At 48.8% G+C, this 27,454-nt stretch overlaps 1 protein-coding gene across 2 annotated transcripts; it reads right to left on the minus strand.

Annotated features, from left to right (window-relative positions):
- Positions 1-27,408, minus strand: EMC1 (ER membrane protein complex subunit 1). 2 transcript variants are annotated; one of them, XM_079147053.1, is made up of 23 exons: positions 27,258-27,408; positions 24,374-24,498; positions 23,158-23,223; positions 22,885-22,978; positions 21,753-21,881; positions 20,486-20,612; positions 19,761-19,910; positions 19,267-19,434; positions 18,726-18,797; positions 18,308-18,367; positions 17,566-17,688; positions 16,738-16,834; positions 15,853-15,975; positions 14,088-14,287; positions 13,792-13,941; positions 12,532-12,693; positions 12,072-12,191; positions 9,270-9,407; positions 5,671-5,844; positions 4,917-5,127; positions 2,921-3,005; positions 1,801-1,930; positions 1-1,647 (listed from the first exon to the last, which is right to left on the minus strand). In XM_079147053.1, the coding sequence occupies exons 1-23, from the start codon at positions 27,350-27,352 to the stop codon at positions 1,468-1,470; spliced, it is 2,979 nt and encodes a 992-aa protein (XP_079003179.1). In that variant the 5' UTR covers positions 27,353-27,408; the 3' UTR covers positions 1-1,467. The 2 variants fall into 2 exon arrangements, with proteins under 2 accessions (XP_079003179.1, XP_079003178.1); XM_079147052.1 differs by having other exon boundaries at positions 18,308-18,370.
- Positions 27,409-27,454: the final 46 nt, after the last annotated feature.

Consider the following 27,454-nt stretch of genomic DNA (forward strand, 5'->3'; position numbering starts at 1 on the left):
TCAGTCATTCATCACTTTATTCTGAAGCTTGAGTGTACCTCTCAACAAAGGGCTAGAGATGATCTATACTGTGTTTTATTCTTCACAGTAAAAAAAAAAAAAAAAAAAGCCCCATTTTCCCCCAAATCCATGAACAAGGGGAAGCCTCCAGATTTCCTTTCATTTGTAGCAGAGACACAGCAGCCCAGCTAATCAGTGCTGCAATATCCGCACATCCTGTCTTGTTTAAAGCTTCAAAGGTAGGTTGGGGACTGGGTGATGTAGCTCAGTAGTAGATTCTTGCCTGGCATGAGTGAGGCAAGCACCACAAAGAAAAAGTAAAATCAATAAGATTTAAAACCTCATCTTAAAAGGAAATATGACCCACGTGTTAATTTATATTTAAAACTAGCTGGGGATTTAGCTCAGTGGTAGAGTGTGTGTTTAGCATGCATGAGGCCCTGGATTCAATCCCCAGCACCAAAACAAAACAAAAACCCTAAACTAAAAATAAATAACAGGGTTCTTAAACAAGGACACTTTTCTTGAACTAGGCCAGCCCACAGGTAAAGTGAGGTATGAGGTACCGGGAAACAGGCAGACTCTCCATTCACGTGAAATCTGTTCAAGGTTCAGATAATTCAGTAGTTTGCAAAAGGGCTCATTTGGGCTGGGGATGCAGCTTATTGGCAGAGCACTTGCCTGGTATGTGTGAGGCCCTGGGTTCCCTCCCCAGCACCAAAAAAAAACAATTGGGGGGGGGGGGGGGGGGAGTCTCAGCTCTGACCCATCTCTGGAGAAAAGCACAGGTAATGACCAATAAACCAAGATGTAATTATGCACTTGGCCTCAACAGACTGAAGCAAAGCCTGGGTGGCCTAACCTAATAAATATCATGAAATAAGAGGTTCTGACACCACACACAGGTTCCTCAACCCCCGTTACTGTAGAGAGAAGTCGGGAGAAGCTGATCAGTCCTCGACCCTCAGCTCAGGATGAGCCTATGCCCACCCCTTCAAGGTTAAGCGGTAAATGCACCCATAAGGTGGAGCTGGCCAGAAAAGCTCCCTCTGGGACTTTGAAGCAAGAGGCAGGGGAAGTCAGAAGGATTTCTAGATAAGACTCAGAAATAGAGGGAAGCTGAAATCACATTCAGCAGGCCTCACAAAAGAAGACAACCATTCGGAGGTCTTACAAAGAAATAGAACTTCCATGGATGGGCAAAGAAAGGGAGCTGAGCAGCAGCCATGGACTTGAGGAGGAACCCCTCAGGTGCTCTGGGACCCTCGGCTGGGTTGGAGAGTGAGGTCTGCAGCCACAGGACTGTGTTCCAGTATCCCAGAAGCAGTCACGCATGATGGTCCCTCGTCTTTCCTCCAACTCCTGAGAAGAGAACCCGACACACATGCACCGACCCAGAGCACACTGCTGCTCCTTAGCTGACCCATGTCCTTATGGCTCACCACTCTGGCACCATGTCTTCAGTCTTTACCGCCAGGCTCGATTCAGGAGTTTCACCTGTGCCAGTCTCTTAGTGATCATGGTGGCAAAAACCAGGCCAAAGAGGACACTGCTGATCAACACGTAGTCATAGTCATCCTTCAAGACGTCAAACTGTTTGGACGGGTAGACTCGAGTCTGGTAAATGTCCAAACCATAGGCCACAACCTGTGAGGCAGACGGAATGAGAGTTAGGAAGAAAGGCAGCCAGCAAGCCACATGACTCACACTCGGGGGAAGAAGGGAATGATATCCTCAGCTGTTTTCCAAAAGTGGAACGAAGAGCAGCTATCTTACTGGGTGGCTGTGGGCTCCACTCACCAAACATGTGGACTCCAGGCCTGAGGGAGCCGTGTAGATGCCTCGCATCCGGGAGACCGTCTGGTTATAGTTGATGAATCGCTCTGCATGTATCTGTACGTCTGGAGAATACGGGATTAGGTTCTCCTCCCTGCAAAACACCAGCGGGGACAGGCACTCTGAAGCTGCTGTACAGGGACCTCTTGGCTACCCCTCCTCCATCCTGGGATGTTTCCAGGCCACACATCTAGCTTCAAATCTCCTTTGGGGCCTACTTGCATTAAATGGTTAAAATTTTAGTGGCTGAATGTTGGGAAGGCTGTCTGGAGGGTCAGGCTGAGATCTGGATTCTTTGCTGTAAACCTGAAAAGTAGTAGTACACAGTTGGCGGGTATTCCACACCAATGAAGTCAGGGCCGTTTTCACAACGATACACCGAGTCAGCAGGCCCACTCTGCTCTTCAGTCCAGGGCTCAGTCCCGCTCCCTCCCCAGCTCTACCCACCCTTCCTGGCAGTGCTCCGACCCACACTCCTCTGCTCCTCACCCACAAGGGCAGATCTGCTCTGTCTCCCACCGTCCACACTTGTCCACGCCCCAAACTGAACAGAAGTCAGGATGGAGGTGGGAATGTAAGCAGAGTGCTGACAGCGAACAACCTAGTGGCTAGTGGCTGCCCCCAGGCTCTGGCCCCATAACTCCCAGGACTGGCCAGTGTCTCCACACTCACTGCTGCAGCCACACAGGCCTGTCCTCCCAAACTCAGCGGACATGGCTTCAGGGCCTCAGTGCACTTGTTCCCTCTTCCTAGAAAGCTCCCCCATCCACAACTCAGGCTCCTCCACTCCTTTAGAGCTTTACTCAAGACAGTCCCCATTTTCAGAGGGGCATTCCCAGGCCACCTGATCTCAAATCCCACCTGGACACATCCCTCACCCTTTGAGCGCACCCCGTATTACTTTTCCTCCTTAGCATTACTGCACACAATTTACTTGTTATTTATTGCCTATTTTCCACCAGGAGGTAAGCCCCTCCCCAGGCCCTGGCCTGGCCAGGATGGCACCGGGCAGGCTGAGAGTCAAAGTTGGCGCTGAGGTGAAGTCCCTACAGTCAGAGCCTTGAGCACTGCCACAGGCTCTCACCTGCTCTGTTCCGTTGGGATCTCAGGACGCCGGGGATCCAGCAGGGCCTTGGGGAGGGAAAGAATTGCTCCAGAAGGGAGCCCAACTGCAAAGGAAGACGAGAACGTTCACTTACCTAAAGCAAGGACAGGGTCAGTTACAAACTACTGTCACAGAAATTTCAAATAAAGAGTTTAAATCAAGCAAAAAAGTGGTCAGTGAGTTTCCTTTAAATCATCAAAAAATCCAATAATATACATGGGTCCGAATGAAGGTTCCCACTATTGAAGATACTAGTTTCTTCACATACCATCATCCCCAGACATTAGAAGAAGAAGTTCTAAATCAAGCTAAGTCAAGCAACCAGTAATGGTAAAAGGGAAGAGTGTAGAAGGTCACTGGGGTCTCCTCATCCCTCTGCCTCCCCTGCAGGCGTCTCCTTCCTATTAAGCAAACGAGGCTGTGTCTGGCACCTGGCCAGCCAATGGGGGCAGGGGGCCAGGCAGTGTTAGTTAGTGCCAGGGTCAGCGATGCTGATCAAAGTTCATATGCTGCCAAGAGGGTTGCCTTCCTCATACTTGACAGTCAATACGGTAGCCAGTGGTTGTCAAAGCTGAGAGCCCCAAGTGTTTCTAGTCAAATGAAGTAGGCCCAGGAGACCATTAAACAATCACTGAGTCCTGAACTTGGACTATACATGATGAGATCTTGCCAATGTCTACACAAGTTAACACAAGCTATGTTAAAAATATTATCAGGCTGGGCTCAGTGGCAGCTCGGGAGGCTGAGACAGGAGAATTGCAATGGCAAGGCACTAAGCAACTCAGTGAGACCCTGACTCTAAATAAAATGCAAAACAGGGCTGGGGATGTGGCTCAGTGGTTGAGTGCCCCTGAGTTCAATCCCTGGTACCAAAAAAAAAGAAAGAAAGAAAAGAAAAGAAAAAGAATAATATCAGGGGACTGGCTGGGGATTTATATAGCTCAGTGGTAGAGCGTTTCCTAAGCACTGGGTTCGACTCTCAGCACTGCACATGAATAAATAAAAATAAAGGCCCATTGGCAACCAAAAAAATATAACAAATATATATATCAGGCTACATCACATACAACCACAAGAATGGGATCCTAATTAGAATAAGTTATACTCCACGTATGTATAATGTCAAAATACACTCTACTGTCATATCATGTATATCTAAAAAGAAAAAGTTAAAGAAAAATAAAAAAGAATGCTGTCAGAACCATAGACAGTAGCACACACCTGTAATCACAACTACTCAGGAGGCCGAAGCAGGAAGATCATCAGTTCAAGGCCAGCCTTTTTTCGAGAACTTGTCTCAAAACAAAAAAGGCTTGGGTAGAGCACCCCTGAGTTCAATCCCCAATACCACCAAAAATAAATAAATAAATAACACCAGGGGTTGCTTTTCTTTTGTTTTTTCTTTTTCTTTTATATATATTTTTTAGTTGTCAATGGATTATTTATTTATTTATATATGGTGCTGAGTATCGAACCCAGGGCCTCACACATGCCAAGCAAGTGCTCTACCACTGAGCCATAACTCCATCCCTACTTTTCTTGCTAGGTGAAAACACCAAAGAAGGAAAGCTGTTCATCAGAAATAAGGACTAAGAGCCAGGTGCAGTGGTGAACGCCTCTAATCCCAGAGGCTAAGGAGGCTGAGGCAGGAGGATATTGAGTTCAAAGCCAGCCTCAGCAAAAGTAAGGCGCTAAGCAACTCAGTGAGACCCTGTCTCTAAATAAAATACAAAACAGGGCTGGGGATGTGGCTCAGTGGTCGAGTGCCCCTGAGTTCAATTCCTGGTACCCAAAAAAAAAAAGAAAAAAAAAAAAAAATAGAAATGAGGACTAAGAAGAAGTGGTCATCTTTACAGGGCAAGGCCAAACTTTCCCACTGAAATGGAGCCCTCCTTGCCAACCTTCCCTTACACTGCCCTTCAGGGTGGCTGCCTCGGGGAACCCAGCCATCCCAGAGCCCTCCCCTAACACTCACTGAGCAGGTGTCGGCTGGTGATGCCCCGTTCGGTAATGGTGGCTTCCATGGCACTGATGGAGGAGGGGAAGATGTAGGACTGCTGGAGGACCTGGGGCAGCTGGGGACGATCCAGGGAGCTGAAGGCAGTGGCATTGTACTGCTCAGTACCCTCGTAGAGCTCCAGGGCAGTAAACTCGTTGCGCCGAGCCTTGGTGTTCCAGTACTGGTACTGCAGGGAGAGGGGAGGCAGCTCAGGGCTTAGTGCTGCTTCAACTGGGAAGGGAAGCTACACTGAACGGCACCTTTAAATCAGCTACAGACCCGGGGGAAAGAAGCAGCCAGCACAGCATCTTACTTCCTGGCTCCTAAGTTTACTAACTTTTAAGCCAATTTAACTAGGCTATCCACAATCTGCCACATGACAAAGGAATTCTTGGTGTTCTTAGAAGTCATGTTAACAGCTAACTAGATGCCTTGGAGTGCTCCTCAGGTCCCAGGAACTGCCCTAAGCTAGAGGAGGTGACTGTCATCATCCCTATTTCACAGTGATGCAATGCAGAGAGCTCACATAATTAACTTGCAGTCGACAGGACTAGGAAGAGCCAAGACCACCCCTAGGCAGTGTCGTTCCTGAGCCCGCCCCTAACCAGTACCTATGCTGCCATCCAGGGATCTTGGAATCCTATGAAAACAGAGCAGTGGCTGGATTTCTGGAAAGGACTTAAAATGCAGGAGACCTCCTGGGCTACCTGTGTCCCTGGTCCCTCCTTACCACAACCCAATTCTCCGAATGCACAATATGGACAGGGCCCTTGGCTTTCTTCTGCACGGACGAGTGGATGATACGGCCAGTGACACCATCAATGAGGAAGATGCCAATGAAGGTGCGCTCGTGGTGTACATCCACGCTCTCGGTCACCACGGCCAGCAGGTTGGGGTTCAGGCTCTGGGGAGAGACAGGAGAGCTCCTTCAGGACAATGACGTGTCTTGTGCTCGGCCTTGAGCCCAGGTCCACTGTGAGCTGACCAGGATTCACAGGCCTGGCAGAGGAACCAGGAATGAGAATACTGCTTCTCACTCCTGTGCTTGGTTTGTGTCCACCAGGGACTGGGGGTCATGCCGAGGGGCTTGACTCTCCCTTAATCCCCTCGACGACCCTGTGAAGTGGCTACTACCGTCCACATTCCAGACCAGGAAGTCAGAGCAGTGAAGTGATTGTCAAGTCACAGGGCTGGCACCAACATGGTCAATTCGAGACCCTGGGTCTGCAGCCTGGGACCTCAGGATACCACTCTAGCACTGTGGCGTTCTCCCCAAGGTCACCAGTACCCTCCTGCCCCTAACTCCAGCGGGTAAGTGCTGGTTCTCATCATCTTACCTGACCTAATAGAACCACTGGAGAGGTGAGCATCCTCTTCACCCAGGAACCTGCCCTGGTCTCCTTCTGCCTCCCTGGCCTCCCCTCCCAGTCTCTGGAGGAATCCTCCTCCGCATTTCCTGGCACCTTCATGATGAAGACACCCAAGCACTCAGGCCGTGGACATTCCCATCTACATTTACCTCCTGGTGACCTCAGCAACCTCGTGCTTTACCACTATTTAAAGGTGCCAGCAATGTCCCAATTATGTATCCAAGCCAGACTCCCGCTCCCCAAAACTGCAGGTGTTACTACAACCCGCCATCACCCTCTTCTTAGATGCCTCATCTGAAACTTCACCCACCCCAGACTGACCTGTTGGTTATGCCTGCCTAACCTGGCTCTGCCTGGGCCCCCCTCAGCCAACAGCACTCCATGTTTTGATGTCTCAGAACCAAACTGTCCAAGTCATCCTTGTGTCTCTGTCTCTCTCTCTCCCACACACACACACACACCCTATCAACATATTCTATTGGCTCTACTTTCAAAGTATCCAGAATAAGTTTTCCCCTCACCATTTCCTCGACTGCCAACCCACTTCTGCCAACCCACTTCTGCTGCCACCCTCCCTGGAGAAGACAACATACAGTCTGTCGTCTTCCTGCTTTCCTCCAGAGCCCTCTGCAGTCCAGTCCAGGCTGCATGAGCCTGTTACATCTCAGCCATTTATGTCACTTCTCTGCTCGAAGCTTCCCAGGGATCTTCCTCTCACTCCAAACGAAGGCCCGAGTGGCAAGCTGTGGTGGGGTCCCAGCTGACCCGACAGCCCAGTGCCCTTGCTCACTCTGTTCTGGTCATGTGGCCTCCTGCTGCTCTTCCGCACACCCGGCATGCTCTGGCTCCAGTTCGGAAGGCTCCCCCCAGGCATCCATGACTCATTTCCTCCCTCCGAGTCTTTGCTTCCATGCCACCTTCACAGTGAGGGCCTCTTTGTCACCTGTTTTAAACTGCATCCCTGCCCCATCCCGTGTCCCTTTCCCTCCTCCTGGTTTGATTTTACCTACAGAACCAAAGCCTGCCAACATACTGACGTACCTACGTATTGTTTTCACTACTGGCCACTCCCACCTACAATGGCAGCCTCGTAAACACGGCAAGTTCTGCATACACAGCTCACTGCTCTACCCCACCACCTAGGAACAACACACGGCCTCCTGCCAGCACTCACAAACTAGCCGCTGCTACGCCTCTGTGGACCTCCTTCCAAAACCCACGGCCACAGGGCAACCCCAGGAAAACATCAGACAAACCAAAACTGAGCACTCATCAAAACTACCAATGTGCTGGGGTTGCAGCTCGGGAGTAGAGCAGTTGCCCTGCACGTGTGAAGCACTGGGTTCGACCCTCAACACCATATGTAAATAAGTAAAATAAAGGTCCATCAACAACTAAAAAAAAACAAAAACAAAAACAACTATCAAGATCATGAGCCAGGTGTGGTGGCACACACCTGTCATCTCACCAATTTGGGAGGCTAAGGCAGGAGAATCACAGATTTGAGGCCAGTCTCAGCAACTTAGCAAAACCCTGTCTCAAACATAAAATAAAGGCTCAGTGGTAGAGCACCTCTGGGTTCAATCCCCAGTATCAAAATTAAAAAAAAAAAAAAAAAAAAAAATTACTAACCTAGAATGTTTGCATAATGACTACGAATTCACAAAGTCCTATTGCTAGCTAATTCCTACTGGTAGCTACTGTTCTTTTCAGAACATGAAAGCATAAGTGTTCTAGTAAATTTTAACTTTTACATCTTACTAATATAGATCAAAATGTGTTCTTTAAAATTTATACAGGTATACACACATTATTATGATTTTTTTTTTTTTAATGATCCTGAGGACGGAGCCCAGTGTTTTGTGCATACTAAGCAAGTGTTCCACCAGCCCAAACTAGAATTTGTAACATTTGGGTCATTCCAAATGAGCTAAAACTGACTGCTGTCATATAGAAGGTGTTCATCAATAAAGAATTCAAGTTAAGGCCGGGCATGATGGTGCAGGGGCTTGGGAGGCTGAGGCAGGAAGACCAGGAGTTCAGCCAGTCTCAGCAACTTAGTGAGGTCACAGGCAACTTAGTGAGACCCTGTCTCTAAATAAAAATGAAAAGGGCTGGGGATGTGGCTCAGTGGTTAAACACCCCTGAGTTTAATCCCGTGTCCCCCCAAAAAAGAATTGAAGTCGACAGGATTAATCATAATGTGACCCACATGGCAGGCACCTCTCCAATCATGATACCCCTCTAACCTCAGGACAATGCTCAGAAGTCAGTGCTATTAACCCCATGATACTGGTGACAACGGAAGGGTAGGCAGACGAAGCAGATGACCCCCGCTGAAGAGTGAGTCTGTGGCAGGGCAAATCTGGACCTGACAGACCCCCTGGAGGCCTGCGGCCTGCTGTGCTGCCACATGCTCAGTGAAGCAGCTTCTTGGTCAAGTTCCATGGTCTCCCTACCCTATTCTACTGTACCCTTCTCCAGCTTAGTCTCTGCTCCATCAGAAGAGGTATGAATGGTCATTACTGCTAGGATTACCTTCTCTCACAGGACAGTTCTGCAGCCCACCAGTCACCCTGTCTCCCTGATGGACTGACTAAGGGTCACCCCCAGAAGGTAGAATCAACGCTACTACCAATGATAAAGCGAACGTCTATTGGGTAGTTACTATACACCAGTCACTGGGTTCAGTGTGACTGTCCCATGTGATCATCACCACAACTGTAGGAAGAAGGTATACCACGCCCAGGCTGGGTGTAGCTCAGGAGCAGAGAGCTTGCCAAGCACAGGGGAGGCCCTGGGTTCCAGTCCCAGCACCCAAGGAAAAAAATTATACCCACCTGCCAGATAATAAATTAAGACTCAAAGGGATTAAAAGCAAACTAGTCCAAGTGCCAGAACTGAAGTCCTTATTTTCCTGATTCTAAAGTCCTCACTCTGACAGATTACTGTAACATACCTTGTAGAGCACACTGCGGTCCCCCATCACCCGGCCCTGGGAATGGACATGCTCACTGCTGCGTTTCCCCTTCACTTTGACAATCCGCTGTACTTCCGGGGGAATGGTCAGCTCCCAACTCAGTTCAGTAGTGAGGTCCTATGGCAGGGGTAAAAGTGCTTGTGATCAGAAGGGGACACACAGACCTGAGACAGCTGTTGCTGGCCCATTTTGCACATCAGTGTCTGAAGCCTCTGGGCTGGAAGAAGCAAGATCAGAACTCCTTGAAATTAGCAATAAAGACCTGGCTCATGAAGAAGTGTGGAACCCTTGGTTTGATTAAGGGAGATACTAAAATACCAGGCACAGCAGCCCACACGTGGAATCCCAGAAGCTCAGGAGGCTGAAGTAGGAGGATCACAAATTTGGGCCAGACTAGACAACTTTCTGTTTTTCTCAAAACAAAAAATAAAAAAGGCTGGGGATGTAGCTCAGTGGTAAAGTGTCCCTGGGTTAAATTTCCAGTATTGAAACAAAGAAAGAAAAATACCAAAGCCAGTAAAGAAAAGAATACCCAACAGTGTTCCAATAAACAGTATTGTTTATCAAAGGAGGATGTCTTCAAGGGAAGTTTGGCATTTATTAATAAAATTTAAGATCTCTGTACACCAGGGCCACGAGTGAATTACTCAGCTGGCCAAGACCTCAAAACCATTCCTGTGTGGTTCCACAGTCAAAGGAAATCAGTACGCTTTTGCCATTCAACATGTAATTAGATGTTCACACCACAGAATTACGTGGAGCCCTGTGGTAGAGGGCCAGGACTGGAAAGGGGCAGGAGTCTTCCTGGGAGTTGGTGCTCCGATCCTAAGGTGACTGCCACATACACAAATGGACTCCTTTTATGAAGGTTCACTGAGCTTCAGGATTTGATACTTCTCTCAATGTGTCACTTTAATCAACATGGGATTCTGAACAAAAGGTTGAGGCAGAAAACACATCAGAAAAAAGCAAATAAATACAGGACAATTCCCTTTCAGTAAGAAAACGTTTGTGAGACTCAGGTGTGTGTGTGTGCACGACTGAGGACACGGCCTCATAAGTACACATGGACAGAAGAGGCTGCAGAGCTGCAGGACAGCAGCAGGGAGTGGGCCGCAGGGCCGCCCAGGTCTTGTGTGTGCCTCTGCAGCACAGCATCTTCGATGATGACAACGAGCTGGTGTGCGACTCATGTAAGTGTTTTAACAGACCTTTTTATTAATACCAAATAAGGTTTCTGTGCCAGCCTCCTCTGAAATCCTGAGGACTCACTAAAACACTCCCAGAGTAACAACCGCACATGAGGGACAGGCAGTGAACACACGTGGCAGTGACAGAAAGCCACCCTGGCTTAGGCCCACGTGAAGGTTCGCCTCCTCGTCGCCCACTGATCACTGCTGACTGAGATGAGGTCCTCGGGGCTTCACTGATGCACAACAGCCACGTTCCGTTTGCTCCCGTGTCTACAAAAACAGTCTCCTCCGAGGTTCCCTTTTTATGAACTTGAAAAGACAATTTCTCTTTCCTCCCATAAGGGTAAAGCATGTGTTTTTTGAGCAGACCACTTCTATGTTCTTTATGATAAAGCTTAGCTGCTGCAACTATGTCAGGAAAGGGCATCACACTGTCAAAATGACAGGAGCCCAACCTCAGATGGCATGTGCCATGTGTCAGGCACTGTTTTACGTGACTCACATGTGTCAACTCACTGGATTCACTGAATAGCAACCTTAGGGTGCAGGCGCCTTTACCATCTTATTTTATAGACAAGAAAACTAGGAGATGCAATACGCCCCAGTTCACAAAGTAACCGTGATAAAGCTAAGCAGGCATGGCCACATATGCCTATGATCCCAGTCACTCAGGAGGCTGAGGCAGGACTGCAAGTTCAAGGCCAGCAATTTGGAAAACCCTGTCTCTAAACAATATAAAACCATCTGGGGGCGTGACTCAGTGGGAGAGTATCCCTGGGTTCAAACCCCAGTACTGCAACATTAATAAATAAATAAGTAAAAGGCCTTATAGGACAGGAGAGGAGGTCTCTCTGCTGAATACACTCCACCAAGGGCCCCTCTATGCAGCCCTGCTAACTAGGCCACCCCCTTAGAAACCTCCGTGCCAGTGTGGACTGCTGTATGGAAGAGCTCAGCTCAAGTGTGTCAGGATCAGAGCAAACCAATCCCATTTCTAGAAATAAAATTTAAAGTACATGCTCTAACAAGAGCTGGCCAATAAAATCTTCTTCATACAAATTACAACTCATTACTCAACCCCCATTCCCACCTCCCATCACCTTTTCCTCCAAGAATGAAGGGAAAACATCCTTTCCCTGAGCTATAGACGAAACATGGAATGAAAAGTTCCTGAAGGCTGGGCATGGTGGCACAGCCTGCAAGCTCAGCAGCTCAAAAGGCTGAGGCAGGAGGATCCCAGGTTCAAAGCCAGCCTCAGCAACTTATTGAGACCCTGCCTCAAAATAAACAATAAAAAGGGATGGAGATGTGACTCAGTGGTTAAGTGCCTCTGCGTTCGATCCCTGGTACCCATGAGGGTAGAGACTTGGTCCATCAAGTCCTGCTCTGTCCACAGCACCCAGAGCCATGTCTTCTACCCAGAACCTGCCAACCAACATGAGCAAGTGACCGATTTTCAATCAGACCCCAGGACTGTGCTGATGATCTAAGTTTACAAAAGGATGACCAGCATGGGTGCCTCTCAGCTAAGTAGCCAGGCGACGCCCACCTCCTCCCACAGACAGCAATGCCAGAGCACAAGTCCTACCTTTCGGAGCCGATATCCACTCAGCCATCCCTGCTCTGCATCCACCAAATAGAAGAAGATGGAAGGGGCAAGCTCATGCAGCTGTCTCAAGACGTTCCGTGTAGCCGGGAAAGCCGTGACCTTGAAAACCCCATAAAAATGGTCAAAGAAAAATTCAGGAATTGCTAAGCCCCATTTCCCAATCTCATTACTGCTTCCTCATCAGAGAGCCTCAAAACACAACAGCAAATACTCAAGGAACAGGACTGAACTTAATTCTGGTAAGAACCTGTGTATTCACAAGTGCAGAAACAGCAGTCACAAAAAAGACAGGCAGACACAGCAGCCATGTCTCTGAGGGATGGACTGAGGATGAGCACGTACTGGCTGCAGACGGCATCCAACTGCTTCTCACCTGTCTGCCCAGCCTGTGCCATGCCCGACTCCACTTGAGTATCTGCATCCCCCAGGGATGTAGTACCTTGTACTCGTTATCGATCAACAGCAGCACCTTGGCATAGTCTTGATCCATGATTGGGAGAAGCAAGGACTGCAAGATGGGGCGCTTCAACACTGGGGGAGCCACCTGACTCCACTTCCCAAAAATGGGATTGAAGACGTACAGAGAACTCATTCCTGTTTCCTAAATGGGCAGAGCAAACTGTCAGAAAAGACTGCAAATCCTAAGGGTAAATCAATAAAGCTGAGACTTTGGCTCAACGGTGAGCAATTCCCTATTCTTTTCCTTCTTTGTGGAAATAAGTTCTTGGCTGAAGGTGAACAGTTCCAGAGCTAATGTCAAAGGAAAAAAGTCAAATTGCCTCTGGCTCCAAACATAACCAAGAACTAGACATGCTAAAGAACAAATAAGAACTGGGTATGGTGGCACACGCCTGTAATCCCAGCAGCTTAGGAGGCTGAAGCAGGAGAATTCCAAGCTCAAAGTCAGCCTCAGCAACTCAGCAAAGTCCTGAGCAAATTAGCAAGACCCTTTCTCAAAATAAGATATAAAAACGGCTGGGGAGGGCTGGGGAGATAGCTCAGTTGGTAGAGTGCTTGCCTTGTAAGCATAAGGCCCTGGGTTTGATCCCCAGCACCGCAAAAAAAAAAAAAAAAAAAAAAAAAAAAAAACGCCTGGGGATGTGGCTCAGTGTTGTTTAAGCACCACTAGGGTGCTTAAACAAACAAGAAGGTCAAATAAATACCAATTCGGCAGCAACCCCACAACGGCCATTCCAGAAGTATCCAAGTTACCTCTCTCATACTGCTAGAGTGAATCCTCCAAATCCATTCTAATTTGGAGAGACAGAAATATAAATAGCTTTGTGTTCTACTCTTCTACATAGAAAATAGTCACTCAGCCACCAACAGTGGTCTATGACTGGAAAAAAAGGAAGCTGGCTGAGGGACTGGGTTATGGCTCTGGGGTAGGGAGTTTGCCTAGCATGTGTAAGGCACTGGGTTTGATTCTTAGCACCATGTATAAATAAATAAAATTTTCTAAAAAGAATGTTGCAGTGAGTTACAAAAAAAAAGAAGAAGAAGAAGAAAGCTGGCTGAAGGTAGATCCTTTTGTAGTCAATCCTCCACACAGGCAAGAAAGTAGAAGAAAAAAATCCCTAACCCCTGCATGTTCCTCTTGGACACTTGGAGAATTCCAAAAGCCTGCAAGAAATTTAAATTACAAAACACCAAAAGAGCCACACCCACTTTGCCTCAAGTCACACATGGACAGCCTCACCTTGTCCTTCACCAGCAGCGTGCACTGGGGCGGGTGGGGGAAATGAGCAGTCGTTCTCTGGACCATCAGTTTAAAGGAGGAGTCTGGCTTGACATTGGGTAGATACTGTTTCCACAGGATGGTGCCAGAGCTGCTCTCAATGCCGAAGAGCTGCAAGGTAAACAGATACTCGAGTCACTACAGAGAAGCCGAAGAACGGATTCCGTGCCATCTGGAACCAGCACCATCCCCTAGCAAGGCTCTTTGACTCCCACCCTCTGAACTTCAGATTTGGTACCTGGGCTTCCAGCCCTCACCTTGCCTGAGGCTGTTACCATCACCATCATCTTCTGCAGGTTGAACTCATCTCTGGCCAAGGTGTCAATGTTGATCTCATTCTTAATCTGACTTCGGGGCTTCCGAGCATCGTAGAACATTTTCCAGAGGTGGGAAGTCCACGCCTGCAGCAGGATGAGCTGAGACGAGAGTCGTTTCAGGAACATCCCCAGCAGGCCATCTGGCATCAAGAAAAGGGTAAAGCACTGCCCATCAGACAGGGTGTCTGGCAGGAGGTACCTCTCCCAAAGGGGACCCTGCCCTCTCCTGTGGAGCATCCTCGTCACTCTCGCTCCAGGCCACAAGCCCGAAGGGCAGTCTGCTCCGATGCCAAGTCTCACACTCAGCCATGCCCAAGCTTCACAAACCCACTTTCGTGGCTCTTTCAACCATAACTGCCTGGAATTGGGACTAGAAAACTAAGAGGTCAGGCTCACCATGCAGGATGCAGCCATGCTGTGAATGTCTAGCACAGCCCCACACCCAGGGTGTGGGGAAGGCTTCTGGGTGCCACAACAGAGCCAGAGAGCGTGGGGTGGGGGCGAAGGGGAGTGCGTGTGTTCACCTGTGTACCACGAACAGGCCCTGTCATCTCCCTCTGCCTCTTTCCTACTGTCACCTGCTGAACATCACCTGACAATGTATCCAAGGCCCTTCTTCCCTCTACCCCTAACTTCACCAGTGAAGCCACCATTCTTCAATTCCCTACCATCAGAGACTGGAGGCTTGATGGCAGCTGCAAGGTGACACAGTAAAGAGTGGTGTCTCTGGAGTCTGTGGGCCTGGATTAAAACCCCAGATCTACTCCCTACTCTGGTGTGACCTTTGTGCCCTGAGTTCCTCATCTGTGAAATGGCCTGCATCCTAGAGGGCTGTCAGAGTTTAGACCAAACAACGCACATGCAGGACTTAGCACGACACCTGGCACCTAAGCGCTCACTATAAAGTAGAACCTTTATTTTTCTATTTTCTGTTCATCTCAGCTCAAGGAACAGAAGTGAGAGGTAGAGAGGACAAGTCACAAGTAGAGCAGTTCACACAGCATATACCTCATTGATGCAAGTCAGGAAAAACAATCAACTGAAAGCTAGCCATGTGGGCAGGCAACAAGCGCAAGGCAGCAAGAGGCGGACTTTACCTTGAATCGCTGGATCCAGGCAGCAGAAACAAAGAGTAAAGTCAAATTAATCCTCCGTTTAAGAAAACCTGCAATGCCTGGCAGGGCACCTGGCCCAGGGCAGACCTCACCAACCACCTGCTAGAGAGCTCCAGGAATGGACCGGGGTGGGGGCGGGCCCAGGACGGAATCAGAGTGGAGGGGATCAGTCTCATCCGGGCAGCTGGGACTACAGCTGCCTTCAAAGGACATGGAGCTATTTCCACAAGAAACAGATTCATCCAGTCATGTATCTCCAAGCACATGCAACTGTTGCTTTGGGGACAATGAGTGGGCAGTGCCTAACTTCTAGGTATTCAGGTGATGACAGCTGTTGCTATACTGTTTTTTGGCCTCAGAATCTTTCCCAAGAGGGATTCACAGTTCACTCTTGCACTGAAAGGATAGTTACACAAACCACAGGGCCACCAATGCATTGGAAATGGAGCTCATTCACAACAGACTAGCCATCTGGCTGAACCCAGGAAGCCAGGCTGCCATGAGGCAGGGTCTCTTGTGCTTCAATTAGCAAACTCAGTCTGAGAGCAGTCCCTCCAGCACCTTTGCTGCCCCATCCCCTGGGTTCATACCTGCCTTCTTGCCAAATTCTCCTTCCAGCTCAGCCTGTGCCCCAGTCAGGGGGAGGTCCACCATCTCCAAGCACACCACTTCTGCCAGGGACTCCTCACGGGTCCACAGCACCACTTTCCCTGCTAAGGGAAACCAGTTTGCAAAAGCTCAGCCTGACTCCTTGACCTTCTAGTGGGAAAGCCAGGCAGGCTGGTAAAGGCCTGTGATCCCCAGAACTCAGGAGGCTGAGGCAGGAGGATCACAAGTTCAGTGATGCTCTCGGCAGTTTAGCGAGACCCCGTCTCAAAATAAAACAATAAAAAATGGCTGGGGGGCCAGGCACCGTGGTGCATGCCTGTAATCCCAGCAGCTCAGGAGGCTAAGGCCAGAGGATCGAGAGTTCAAAGCCAGTCTCAGCAACTCAGGAAGACTCTATCACTAAATAAAATATAAATAAATTTGAAAAAATGAAAAGGCTGGGGGCTGGGGTTGTGGCTCAGTGGTAAAGCACCTGCCTAGCATGTGTGAGGCACTGGGTTTGATTCCCTGCACTGCATATAAGTAAATGAATAAAATAAAAGTCCATCAATGACTAATATATAGAGAGAGAAAGGAGGGGAGGGACTGGGGGTATAGCTCAATAGTTCAATCCCCCATGCCAAAAAAAAAAAAAAAAGAAAGAAACAGAAACAGCAGAGTAAGGAGCGGGAATTAACAAGTCAAAGGTGTAATGTTCTACATGCCACCCTACAAGGCTAAGGAATTACTCAGAAGTAGGTGACATATGGCTCTGGAGAAAATACTCTGGCTATCCTCCACTTGAACCTTTCCCAGAAACCTGTTCACAGCCCCAAAACCAGTCTGGGCAGACTGAAACGAAACTGGGTTGAAGGGGGTGCACTCACCCAGCTGCTGCAGGAAAAGGAGCAGATGATCCTGCGTCTGCACCAAGGCTCGGTAGCCCACTGAGTCGTCCTTCTTCAAGAACACCTGGATGTACAGCTAGAGACCGAGCAGTCACTGAGAATCCAAATGGCTCTCAGAGCAACAGATCCCAGGATTCAAAGTAAGAGGTGCCATCAGAGGTCGGGGTCATGGCATTATCTCCAGCTATTAGCCACACACCAAGAAGGTAACATGTACCCTTTGGAGCCAACGTGACCATGGTCCCTCAGACCTGCCCATGAAGGAACCCAAGCACCTGGCAGTATCACATCACCCCTCCATGCCCCATAAAGCCAGCAGGAGACCAGGACTACACTCACATTGTAAGGTGAAGAAGCCACAGCTAAGAAGCTGAGGGACACAATGCAGTGTCCCTGAAGGAACACTGAGAGGGATCACACGCACAGGCTGTGCAGCTCAACAGCCCCAGTTGGACCACATGTCTTAACAGCTCTGCAACTCTGGATATGGTACCAAATTCCACCAGGCCACAGTTACATCTATAAAACTCAGTCAGTAACTAGCACTTCACAGGACTGTGAAAAGTTCACATCGGTTAGTGCATCAGGAAAAAGCTTGTCACAGTGCCTGGGGCACAGTGACAACCAGGCATAAAAAATACCTGCCTTAGCTGTTATCTGTGACCAGTCAGAGGCTCAGGAAAAACTAGAACCCATGTCCAGAGACCTAACCCAGGACCCAGGCTGTGACCTGGCTCTGAAGACAGGAAGCCCCATGCTGAGAAGCCCACAGGCCTTCAATGTCTGCAGGCCAAGGCCCTGGCTCACCCGCTCCGGCCGAGTGTCATTTTGTTCCAGGCTAAATGAAATCGCGGTGTCCAGCAGTCGCCGACCTGTCTCCACTAAGTAGAGGTTAATGGTATAGGTCTGGTTGAAGCATGCCAGCGACTCCTAAGGGTGCAAACAGCACACATCAGCTAGAGGAATCCGCCAAAGCTAAGTCCCCCAAAGGATGTCCAATACCAGGGACAAATACCCCAGAGAAGGCTCCAGGCCAGAAGGAGAAATATGTGCAAAGGAAAACAAAAAAAGCAGAGAACACCAAATATTGAGGCAGAATGAGGCACCTGGGTGAATAGTGACATTGCAACTAGTACACTTGTTTTAGAAGGAAACAGGTAAGCGGAGTGTAGCAGAGGCATCCCAGAGGTGAGACGGCGCAAGGACAAGAAGCAGGGAAAAGCTCACACGAAGCCACAGCTAACTCGTGCCTTCAGCCGGGCCACACTTCTGCCGCACAGCAACTGCACAGGGGACACTCAGCTCTACCAACTGGACCCCAAGAGAAACAGGGAAACTGAGGCCCAGAGAAGGATGCAGTCAGCACAGATTCTAGGGATTCTACCTCCGCATCTCACAGTGAAAAGGAGTCAAGAGCACCACCACTGAATTTACAGGAGTTAGAACCCAAGGGACTCAGGGAGGCCTGCGAGCCTCAGCTGCTCCCCAGCTTCCCCCGGTGGCCTCCTGTGTCTCCAGGTCTGACATGCTGCCGGATGCCACACCCTACCTGTGCACCAGACTTCTCCGAAAAGCTCCCCACTGACCCATCTTCAGAACTGCTAGTTTTCTGCTAGAGGAAAGAGAAGGACAGAAGAAATTTCAGATAAAGGGCCCCTTCTCAGTCACAAAACAAAGCTTTTATTTCTGTCTTCCCAGCACTTAGAGAAGGCAAACCTCACTTCTCATCCTGCCCACAAAGTCTATGCGGTTTCTAACGCTCAGGTCAAAGTGAGAAGGTTCTATTAAAGTCTCCTTCCTAGGGAGAGAGGGGCTGTGCAAAAAGCTCCAGAGACAAGAATTCACTTTTCGGCAGCCTCCTACATTTGACCTGACCAGGAGAATGCACCCAGATTACTAGCTGAGGGCTTCCGGCAGGAAGAGTCAGGATCCCCACACCCAGCTACTATCCTATCCTCCGTACTCACCGCTTCGTTTCGACAGGTCATGACTGCAGCCACTGTCTTCTCCCCAGTGGTGGCAAAGCTCACCAGGGCAGTCTGTGGGGAAAGCAAGGGTCAGCTCCCAAATGGGACCTAGGTCAGCTGGCAGCCTTCTGGAGGGTCACTGTCCCTTGGCCTTGGAGGTCCCTTGGCCTTGGAGTTCAAAGCGTTCCCAGCTTTTGGAAATGATGGCCAGGGTGTCTGTGAGCAGAGGAGGCCCCAGCTGCATCTAACAACTACCCTACTGCCAACCAGGTGCCAGTCCCACTAGGCCCCGTGTTGCTCTTATATCCCTGAGGAGGCTCTGAATGTGGACTCCAAGGATGGTGGCAGTTTTACTCTTAAGACCCTCTGTAACACTCAGAAGAAAAAGTATTTCATTCCTACCGTAAGGCTACCCTCTCAAGCCACTCAGGGGTGGTGCCACCAATCTCCAGCCTGGACAGGTTTGAAGGCACTGTTTCTTAGCATCAGTAGCCTAGACAGACACTCCTGAACCCCAGCAACCCACACTGCCAGCAGTTACCTGGGGGAAGTTTTTGAGCAGACTCAGAGCCCCGTGGTGGTAATGCAGCAGGGCATAGTGGTTCGGGGACAACTGTAGGAAGAACTGGGCCCGAGAAGGATCCACTGGGGTGGGCTGTGTTGGCAGCACCCGGGGTTGGAATCCACTTCCAAATTCTAAGTCAAGAGACTAAGGGAGAAAAGAACAAGGAGGACGGAGGCAGGCAGCTGATCAGTGACTGACCCACCAGGCTGACACCCTCTGCCCCACTTTCTAGGGGATGTAACTAAACCAGGCAGGTGGCTCCAGAAGCTCCCATGCAGCTTCCTCAAAGGGGAAAGTGGCTCACTTCCCCTGACACCAGCTCTGCCAGAGGCCCAAACTTCTCCCCAGGCTACCACAACCCAACAGGGAAGCAGCAATGCCACCAGAAGAAAGGCCCCCATGAACTGTGTGCCCCCTCCAAGCCCTGCAGGCAAAGTTGAGGGCCAGCGAAACCAGCTGCAGCCTGTCACCTGCAGGGGGATCTGCCGCAGTTCCCACTCCGTCTCCAGGGCCAAAGTGTGGAGGGAACGTGAGCCTGGGTCAGGGCACACCAGCACGGCCTCATCCACCAGGCCACAGGCTCCGGTGAGACGCTGCAGCCATGGAGTCGAAACCCTGACCTGCAGAGAGATCATAACAGGAAGACCACGCAGGATCGTACAATTCCCTCAGCTCGTCAGCAGCATCGCTGCCGGAATCCCGTGGAGGTCCTAAGCTCAAGGCTTGGGTTGCAGTTGGTTCCACAGGGTCTTCCTGTCCCCACCCCCACCACCAACCAGCCTCCCAAGAGCCTCCAAAAACAAAAAAAAAAAAAAAAAGTCAGGATTTTCTTTTTGGTTACTGGAAAAATATACCAGATAACTATAAATGCCTGACACTTCAGAGAGGTATTTCTCTACTGTTTGTCACAGGTGGTTTCCTCTTGTTATTTTATGGTATTAGCTTAGAAGACACTTACAGGCAGTGACTAGATCTGCAAAATTTCTTAGCCACACCAAAAGAGCACCACGAGCAAATGCAAGTATTTTAAATACACACAGATGAAGACAAGACAGTGGCAACTGACCTTCAGAATCAGGGACTAAATGACTTTTGCAGTTGCTCAGCCAACTTCCCTGATCCCTAGTGCAAAGAAGGGCCCTCTTGACCCCGCTCCCCATTCACGAGGCTTCTCATGTAAGATGTCCCCCCATACCTGCTGAACAATCTCTCCATCCTCCACATTGAACTTGACAATGTTCACATGGCTGAAGGGAGCGATGCCGAGGGCCCACACCACCCCAGAGCCATAGGAATACACCATCTGGTAGTGGATGCTGTCACTAAGGGGCAAGAGAGAGCAGGGGCAACAGTTTTATCCCTCAGACAGGAGCATCCCTAGGGGTCTTCCAAAGCTAGGGTGCCAGTCCTCAGATGTCACAAACTCAAGTCCTCAAATGGGTTTCTTTAGCTTGCAGAGTTTAGAGTTGTGCTTCTAGGTTGTTGTTTTTTTTTTTTTTTTTTTTGCAGTGCTGGGGCTGAGTTCAAACTCAGGACTTTGAGCCTACTAAGAAAGTGCTCTACCATAGACCCCCAGACGTTTTTTTTGTTTTTTTTTTTTTTTAATTTGGTTGCTTTTAGGGGTTTGTTCAGCAGTACTGGGACACCCTGGGGCACTCTACCACTGACCTACAATCCCAGCCCTTTTTTTATTTTCAATTTTGGGACAGGGTCTCAGTAAGTTGTCCAGGTTGGCCTTGAACTTGCGATCCTCCTGCCTTAGTCTTCAAAGTACAGGATTACAGGCTGGGGACAAAGCTCAGTTGGTAGAATGCTCACCTCGCAAGCACAAGGCCCTCGGTTCAATCCCCAGCACCACAGGAAAAAAAAAAAAAAATCATGTTTCTAGCTTTTCTTAGGTCAGAGATGTGGTAACACTGGACCTAAGTACATACCCACCTACGTACCTATAGAGCACCAATCGGCTGTGTAAGGCTGACCCCTGGAGGTAGGCCAGGTACACTGCAGTTCCCAGCAGTCCTGAAGGGGCCAACCTGACTCATGGGTGTACACACTTGGCCCCACAGGAATCTGACTTTGTCCTTCTCAGCTTCAAGTTCCCACCACCAGACCCCTGGAAACAACCCTCCTTGATTATTCTGACTCTTACAATGAATGAAAGGCTCAGTCTAACTGAAACTAGAAGCTGAAAAGCCCAAAGTACCATGCCCAGGAGCAAGCAGTACTAAGCCTACGGCTCCCGTGCGCGGCCGCTGTGGTGCCCCAGCTAGGAGTTTTCTCCTCCCACGAAGATACTCCCCGCACAGCCACAGCTGCGTTCAGACCCACATCCAGGAGCACAACCCACCACACGTGACGCCAACGTGCAGGGGGCCTGGCAGACCTGGAGGCCCCTTAAGGAGAAGGAGGGCTTATACGGGAGTGGAACAAGGTAGCCGTGGCCTGGGAGGTGACAGACTTACCTTTCCGGGAGATGTTCTACCCACTTCAAGTGCCCACTGGAGAGGTGACGGAGGGCAAGCGTCGTCCTCTTCAGGACCGCGACGTACCTCACGGAGTCCTGCAGGCCCACCAGCCCAAGCGCCTGGAAACTGAGCACAGGTACAGGGTGAGCCTCAGGCCAGTGCAGACAGTCCCACCACTGCCACTGTGGCTTGGTAGACAAGGAAACAGGCTTCGAGTTCAAACGTACCTGGATCCTAATCTGGCTCTGCCAGCTGTCAGCTGCCTTGAGTCTGCATTGCAATCACACAGCCACACTGCTTCCCCGAACCCCCAAATTTCCTAAGGGCTGTTCCTTTCATCCCCTGGAACTTCACAGCAACCAGGCCAACCCTCTTCCGTGCACCCATGAGACAAGTGCTGCCATTATTGGGCCACATGCCTATCTCCCCAACTGTGAACTTGATGATAGAAGTTGTCTCACATTCATATGTATGCCCATTGCCTGGGGCCACCATGAATTTACCAGGTGAATTACCACCCTAAGATGAATAAGGTAATGTAAATAACTCTATAACTTAACCTTAGCAAAGACGGAACAGTGGCCCAAGCTGTTTTCTAAATATAAAACTAAAACACCAAGTTTTACATTATGTTCTCATACCTAGTACGTGGCAAAGTTCACATATCATGACTAGGAAAAGAATTCAAGTGCAAGAATAAGCACTGTGGCTTGCACAGAGCTCTGCATCTAGTAAGTGCTGAGTAAATGCTGGCTGAGTAAACATATGCCACACAGAACACCAAGAGCAGATATTTGATAGCCAGGCACAGTGGCACACACCTGTAATCCCAGCAGCTCAGGAGGCTGAGGCAGGAGGATCAGAAGTGCAAAGCTAGTCTCAGCAACTTAGTGAGACCCTGTCTCAAAATTTAAGGAAAAAAAAGGGGCTGGGGATGTGGCTCAGTGATTAAGTGTCCCCTTGGTCCTGAGTTTAATCCCTAGTACCCAAAAAAAAAAAAAAGGTGTTTGATGATCTTTGCCTCTTCAGAAAAATCAAAGGGCCTACAGTTACTGCCCATGCAGATCTATGCTCCACAGAGCACAGAGCCTTTCACTCAGCCAAAATGAAACACGGCTTCTTCCCTTACCTGCCACTGTCCAAGGTTATCTCCCAGTTCAGGCCCCCAATGTTAGTCTCCCAGGAACGCATGATGCGGCCTCCATTGGATACAGTGATTGCATCTGGAAAAGACAAGACCAAGATGAAATTATTTCCCAAACCTGCTCTGTCACCTCCTCGGGTCTATATAAACAGATGTTAACAGGAGCACCCCCCTCCTTCCCTATCAGACACTGTACAAAGAAGGAACCAAGGAATGGGGGGTTGCCCCACCCTGGGAACCCTGCAGGCCTCTGCTTACCCTGTCCGTGGAGTAGCATGGCATCCACAGCTCCCTCTGCCGTGCCCTTGTCAACGTGGCGCCACACTGAGAGACACAAGTGTCAGGCATTACTGTGAACATTACCATGACCCAAAAAGAGGACTGAAGAGGTCTCTGTTTGCATAAAAGTATTCAATTTTATTTAGAAGAAGAGACAAAATACAGCTAACTGACCATGATCCAGTTCCACTCCCTGTGGGAGGGGTTGAGAGGAGGCACCAATATCCCCATCTGAGGTGTCTGCACATCCAGTCCCCACTGCCACCCCTACCAAACACATAAATGAGCTGGGTGTGGTGATGAACACCTGCAATCCCAGCTACTCAAGAGGCTGAAGCAGGAGGACAGAAAGTTGGAGGTCAGCCTGGGCAACCTAACCTGGCAAGACCCAGTCTCAAGACAATATTTTAAAACGGCTGCAGATGTAGCTCAGTCTATAGTACTTGCCTAGCAAATATAAAGCCCTGGGTACCACAAAGAAAAAAAAAAAAAATGTATATATACATATATATAAAAGCACATATATAAATAAATAATGATAGCTGGGCACAGTGGCACACACCTGTAATCCCAGCAACTCAGGAGGCCGAGGCCTATCACAATAAAATAGTGATTAAAAATTTTATTTTCATGATTTCAGTGCCTAAAAACAATCCACCCAGACTGAGACAGACATTATTACCCTATGCACATGTATGATTACACAAATGGTGTGAACCTACATTGTGTACAACCACAGAAATGAAAAGTTGTACCCTATTTGTGTACAATGAATCAAAATGCAGTCTGTAAAAATAAAAATTAAAAAAAATAAATAAATACATCCACACAAATAGTAGTAACTGACCCAAAAAAAAACAAAAAACAAAAAAAACAAAAAAACCCACCCAGCAGAGGTAACCTGAATATAGGAGTTACTGCAAAATAGTATAATGTGTCTTTTGCAGCAGTGTCTTATTTAAGGATACTCAAGGTTGAGAGAATAAACTGCAAAAGTCCAGTGGTAGGAATATATTAAATATTCAAAAATGAGAAGTCTGAAAAAAACTATCAGAATCCACCAAGAAAGGCCCCTTTTGGCCATCATGGCCCTGACCTGGGGACTAGCCAGGCAGGCATGGCAAGCCACAGGCCACTTGGATTCATGGCTGTCAGCCTCCCCCCGGAAGCCAGTCGTTCTGCATGGCTCACTCACAGATCTCCCCAGTTCGAGAATTTAACGCTGCAATCACATTCTTCTCTGTGGCCACAACCAACTTCTTGGATCCAGGGGAAAATTCCAAGGAGGCGAACTTGAGCTTCCCAACATACTGCTGTCTCCTGAGAAAAAAAGTACAGGGGAACATAAGGGGCAAAGTCATCACTGACTTCGTGAAAAGGCAGTTCACTGGGTTATCACCACCACACCTACCTTAGGAAAGGTAAGCTGTGGTTGTTAACGTAGAGATCAGACTAAAGGCAGGTGGAGTCAGAAGCAAAGGGTACGAGGGCATGTACCTCTGAACAGATGAGAAATACTAAGACTCCCAGCCAAATTTAAGTACATATTTGCTCAAGGTGATACTCAAAACAGCCCCTGTCCCAAAATCCACTAGAACAAAGCTGAAGTCCTTCCTGTATTCACTAATAGTGAAACTAGGCACTCACTTAGAAATGGGAGAACCTAGGCCCTGCCTTCAACAATATCTCCATCTGAGGTGTCTGCACATCCAGTCCCCACTGCCACCCGCACCAAACACATAAATGAGCTGGGTGTGGTGATGAACACCTGCAATCCCAGCCACTCAAGAGGCTGAAGCAAGAGGACTGCAAGTTGGAGGTCAGCCTGGGCAACCTGGCAAGACCCAGTCTCCAGACAATTTTTTAAAAACGGCTCCAGATGTAGCCAACCCTTTCCACTAACTATGGGGGGAAAAAAAATCACACAAAATTTCCAACCCAACTCCACAAACGGGGTGAGAACTTTGTCCTCTATGACCCTTTGCAGCCCACACATACTCAGATCCATCGGATCAGCACGCATACTCTTGCTGGCTTGCATCCACCACTCAACACTCTAACCTGCACAAAAAGGGAACCTAACAGGAGTGCTTGCCCCTTGCTATTAATAAAGGTCTGCAATGCCTAGCACACCAAGTAAACATGACATTTACACTGCATTTCTCCTAACGTTATGCTGTTTGGTCTAGGTTCTATTTTGGTTTTTGTTATTTTTGTTCTTTTTGGGGTTCTGGGGTTTTTTGTTTGTTTGTTTGGCAGGGGGATACCGGGATTGAACTCAGGGGCACTCAACCACTGAGTCACGTCCCCAGCCCTTTTTTTGTATTTTATTTAGAAGCAGGGTCTCACTGAGTTGCTTAGCACCTCATTTTTGCTGAGGCTGGCTCTGAACTTGTGATCCTCCTGCCTCAGCCTCCCGAGCTGCTGGGATTACAGGCGTGTGCCACCATGCCCAGCCTATTTTTTGTTTTTTTGTAGGTCAAAATCCACAGGCACTCTACCACTAAGCTACATCCAAGCCCTTTTTCATTTCTTATTTTGAAACAGGGCCTGAAACACAGGCTGGCCTTGAACTTGTAATCCTCTACCTCAGCATCCCAAGTACCTAGTCCAGCTTTTTGTTTTATTTTTTTAAAGAAACTAATCTAGTAGTAGAGAGATGGGTTTTTATTTGGCAGTTTGTACATATATTTGCACAAACTTTATTCTCACTATATACACTGAAAACCCTATAAAGTATGTAAGACAAATAATAGTACCCCCATTTTACAGGTGAGAAACCCAAAGTCCAGAGAGGTCAGTTAATTAGTTAGAACTAGGACTCGAAGTAAATCAATAAATCTTTGACAATAAATCACATTATCTCTTGAAATACTGCTGTTTTGCCCAGTGCAGTGGCACAGACCTGTGGTTCCAGCTACTCAGGAGGCTAAGGCAAGAGGATCACTTAAGGCCAGGAGTGAGACCAGCCTAGGAACACAGCAAAACCCAATCTCTAAATGGGGGAGAAGGGAGGGTTATAGGTAAACCACATGCCTGGTGTGTGTGAAGACCTGGGTTGATCCCCAGCACTGCAAAAAAGATGGGGGAAGGCGTGCTGGGGTGTAACTCAACGCATGTGGAAGACTCTGTATTCAAGTCCCAGCACTAGAAATGTGAGTGGGGAAGAGGGGGGTATAACACCACCCATATGGAAAATATGAAAAAAGCATAAAGGTATAAAAACAAACATACAGTACCAATGTCATGGACTGAATTTATGAATCTATCTGAGACAAAAACGGTTCAGAGGAGTAGGTATCTGAGTTGGGCCCTGATGGGTAACATTTATTGACTGCACTGATGAGTCAAACTTTGTGCTAAATACTTTAAAGAGATCATCTCTCATTCATTCTCTCAACTTCTGTAGGAGGTAATGCAGTTAGTAAGCTCATTTTACAGATAAGTAAATCAAGGCACAGACAGGTTTAGTCACTTTCCCAATAAGTGGCTAAATGTACAAACAGAAGCAAACCATCTGCAGGGCGAATAAATTCATGGCACTTCCTGGGTGATGAGTTTTGGGCCACCATACTCTGAGCCCAGGGTTGACCGGGATGAAAAAAAGGGGATTGAGGACTCAGGTTAAACACTTAGCAGACATAAGGCCATGTTTTCATGCCTAAGAGACAACAGCCAGTTATGAAAGTCCACTGAGGCCTGGTGCCTCTGACACCCGGGACACGAGCAACCTGACAGTCACAGAAATAGGACCTGAAGCGGGAGGAGGGAATCGGTGACCTCTGACCAGAACCCCAAAACCTGTCTGGATGGTGGCGCTGACAGTGGGCATGCAAGCTGTACAGTCACAGAAGGATCAGCTTAGTAGAGGCACCGACGCTTGGCTTAATGCTCCTGGGTCGATGTATAAAAATTCTTGATCTTTTTATCAAGACACCCCATATTTTCATTTTGCACGGGGTGCCGCAAGTCATGTAGCCGATCCTGCTTCAATGGCAACCTCCCTCGTTTCGGCAGGTAGGAGACAGGTGCTAGGAAAACAGCCACCTACTTCCCGAAAAGGCCGCACACGTACGCACCAATCAAACTTGCCCACTTGGTCTTCATACACTGCGGCCGCAAGGACAAGCAGCGCAGCCCAGAGCCAGCACCGGGAAGCCAGCGCCGCCGCCATGACGGGAGCCCAGGCGCCGCCTGCGGCCCGGCATGCACCGCGCCGCAGGCTCCGCCCCCGCAGACCATAGAGTTGGGGCCGCACGCGAGGCCCTAGTGTGCG

This window comes from Sciurus vulgaris (genome assembly GCF_902686455.1).
Source record: "Sciurus vulgaris genome assembly, chromosome: 1".
Classification (NCBI taxonomy): Eukaryota; Metazoa; Chordata; class Mammalia; order Rodentia; family Sciuridae; genus Sciurus; species Sciurus vulgaris.

Coding starts and splice junctions, on each gene's coding strand:
- EMC1 (XM_079147052.1), bottom strand. CDS start 27,352: ATGGCGGCGGCGCTGGCTTCCCGGTGCTGGCTCTGGGCTGCGCTGCTT. Junction 20,613..21,752: donor GTAGAACATCTCCCGGAAAG/GTAAGTCTGTCA, acceptor CTTGCCCCTTAG/TGACAGCATCCACTACCAGA. Junction 13,942..14,087: donor TGGTAACAGCCTCAGGCAAG/GTGAGGGCTGGA, acceptor TTTACCTTGCAG/CTCTTCGGCATTGAGAGCAG.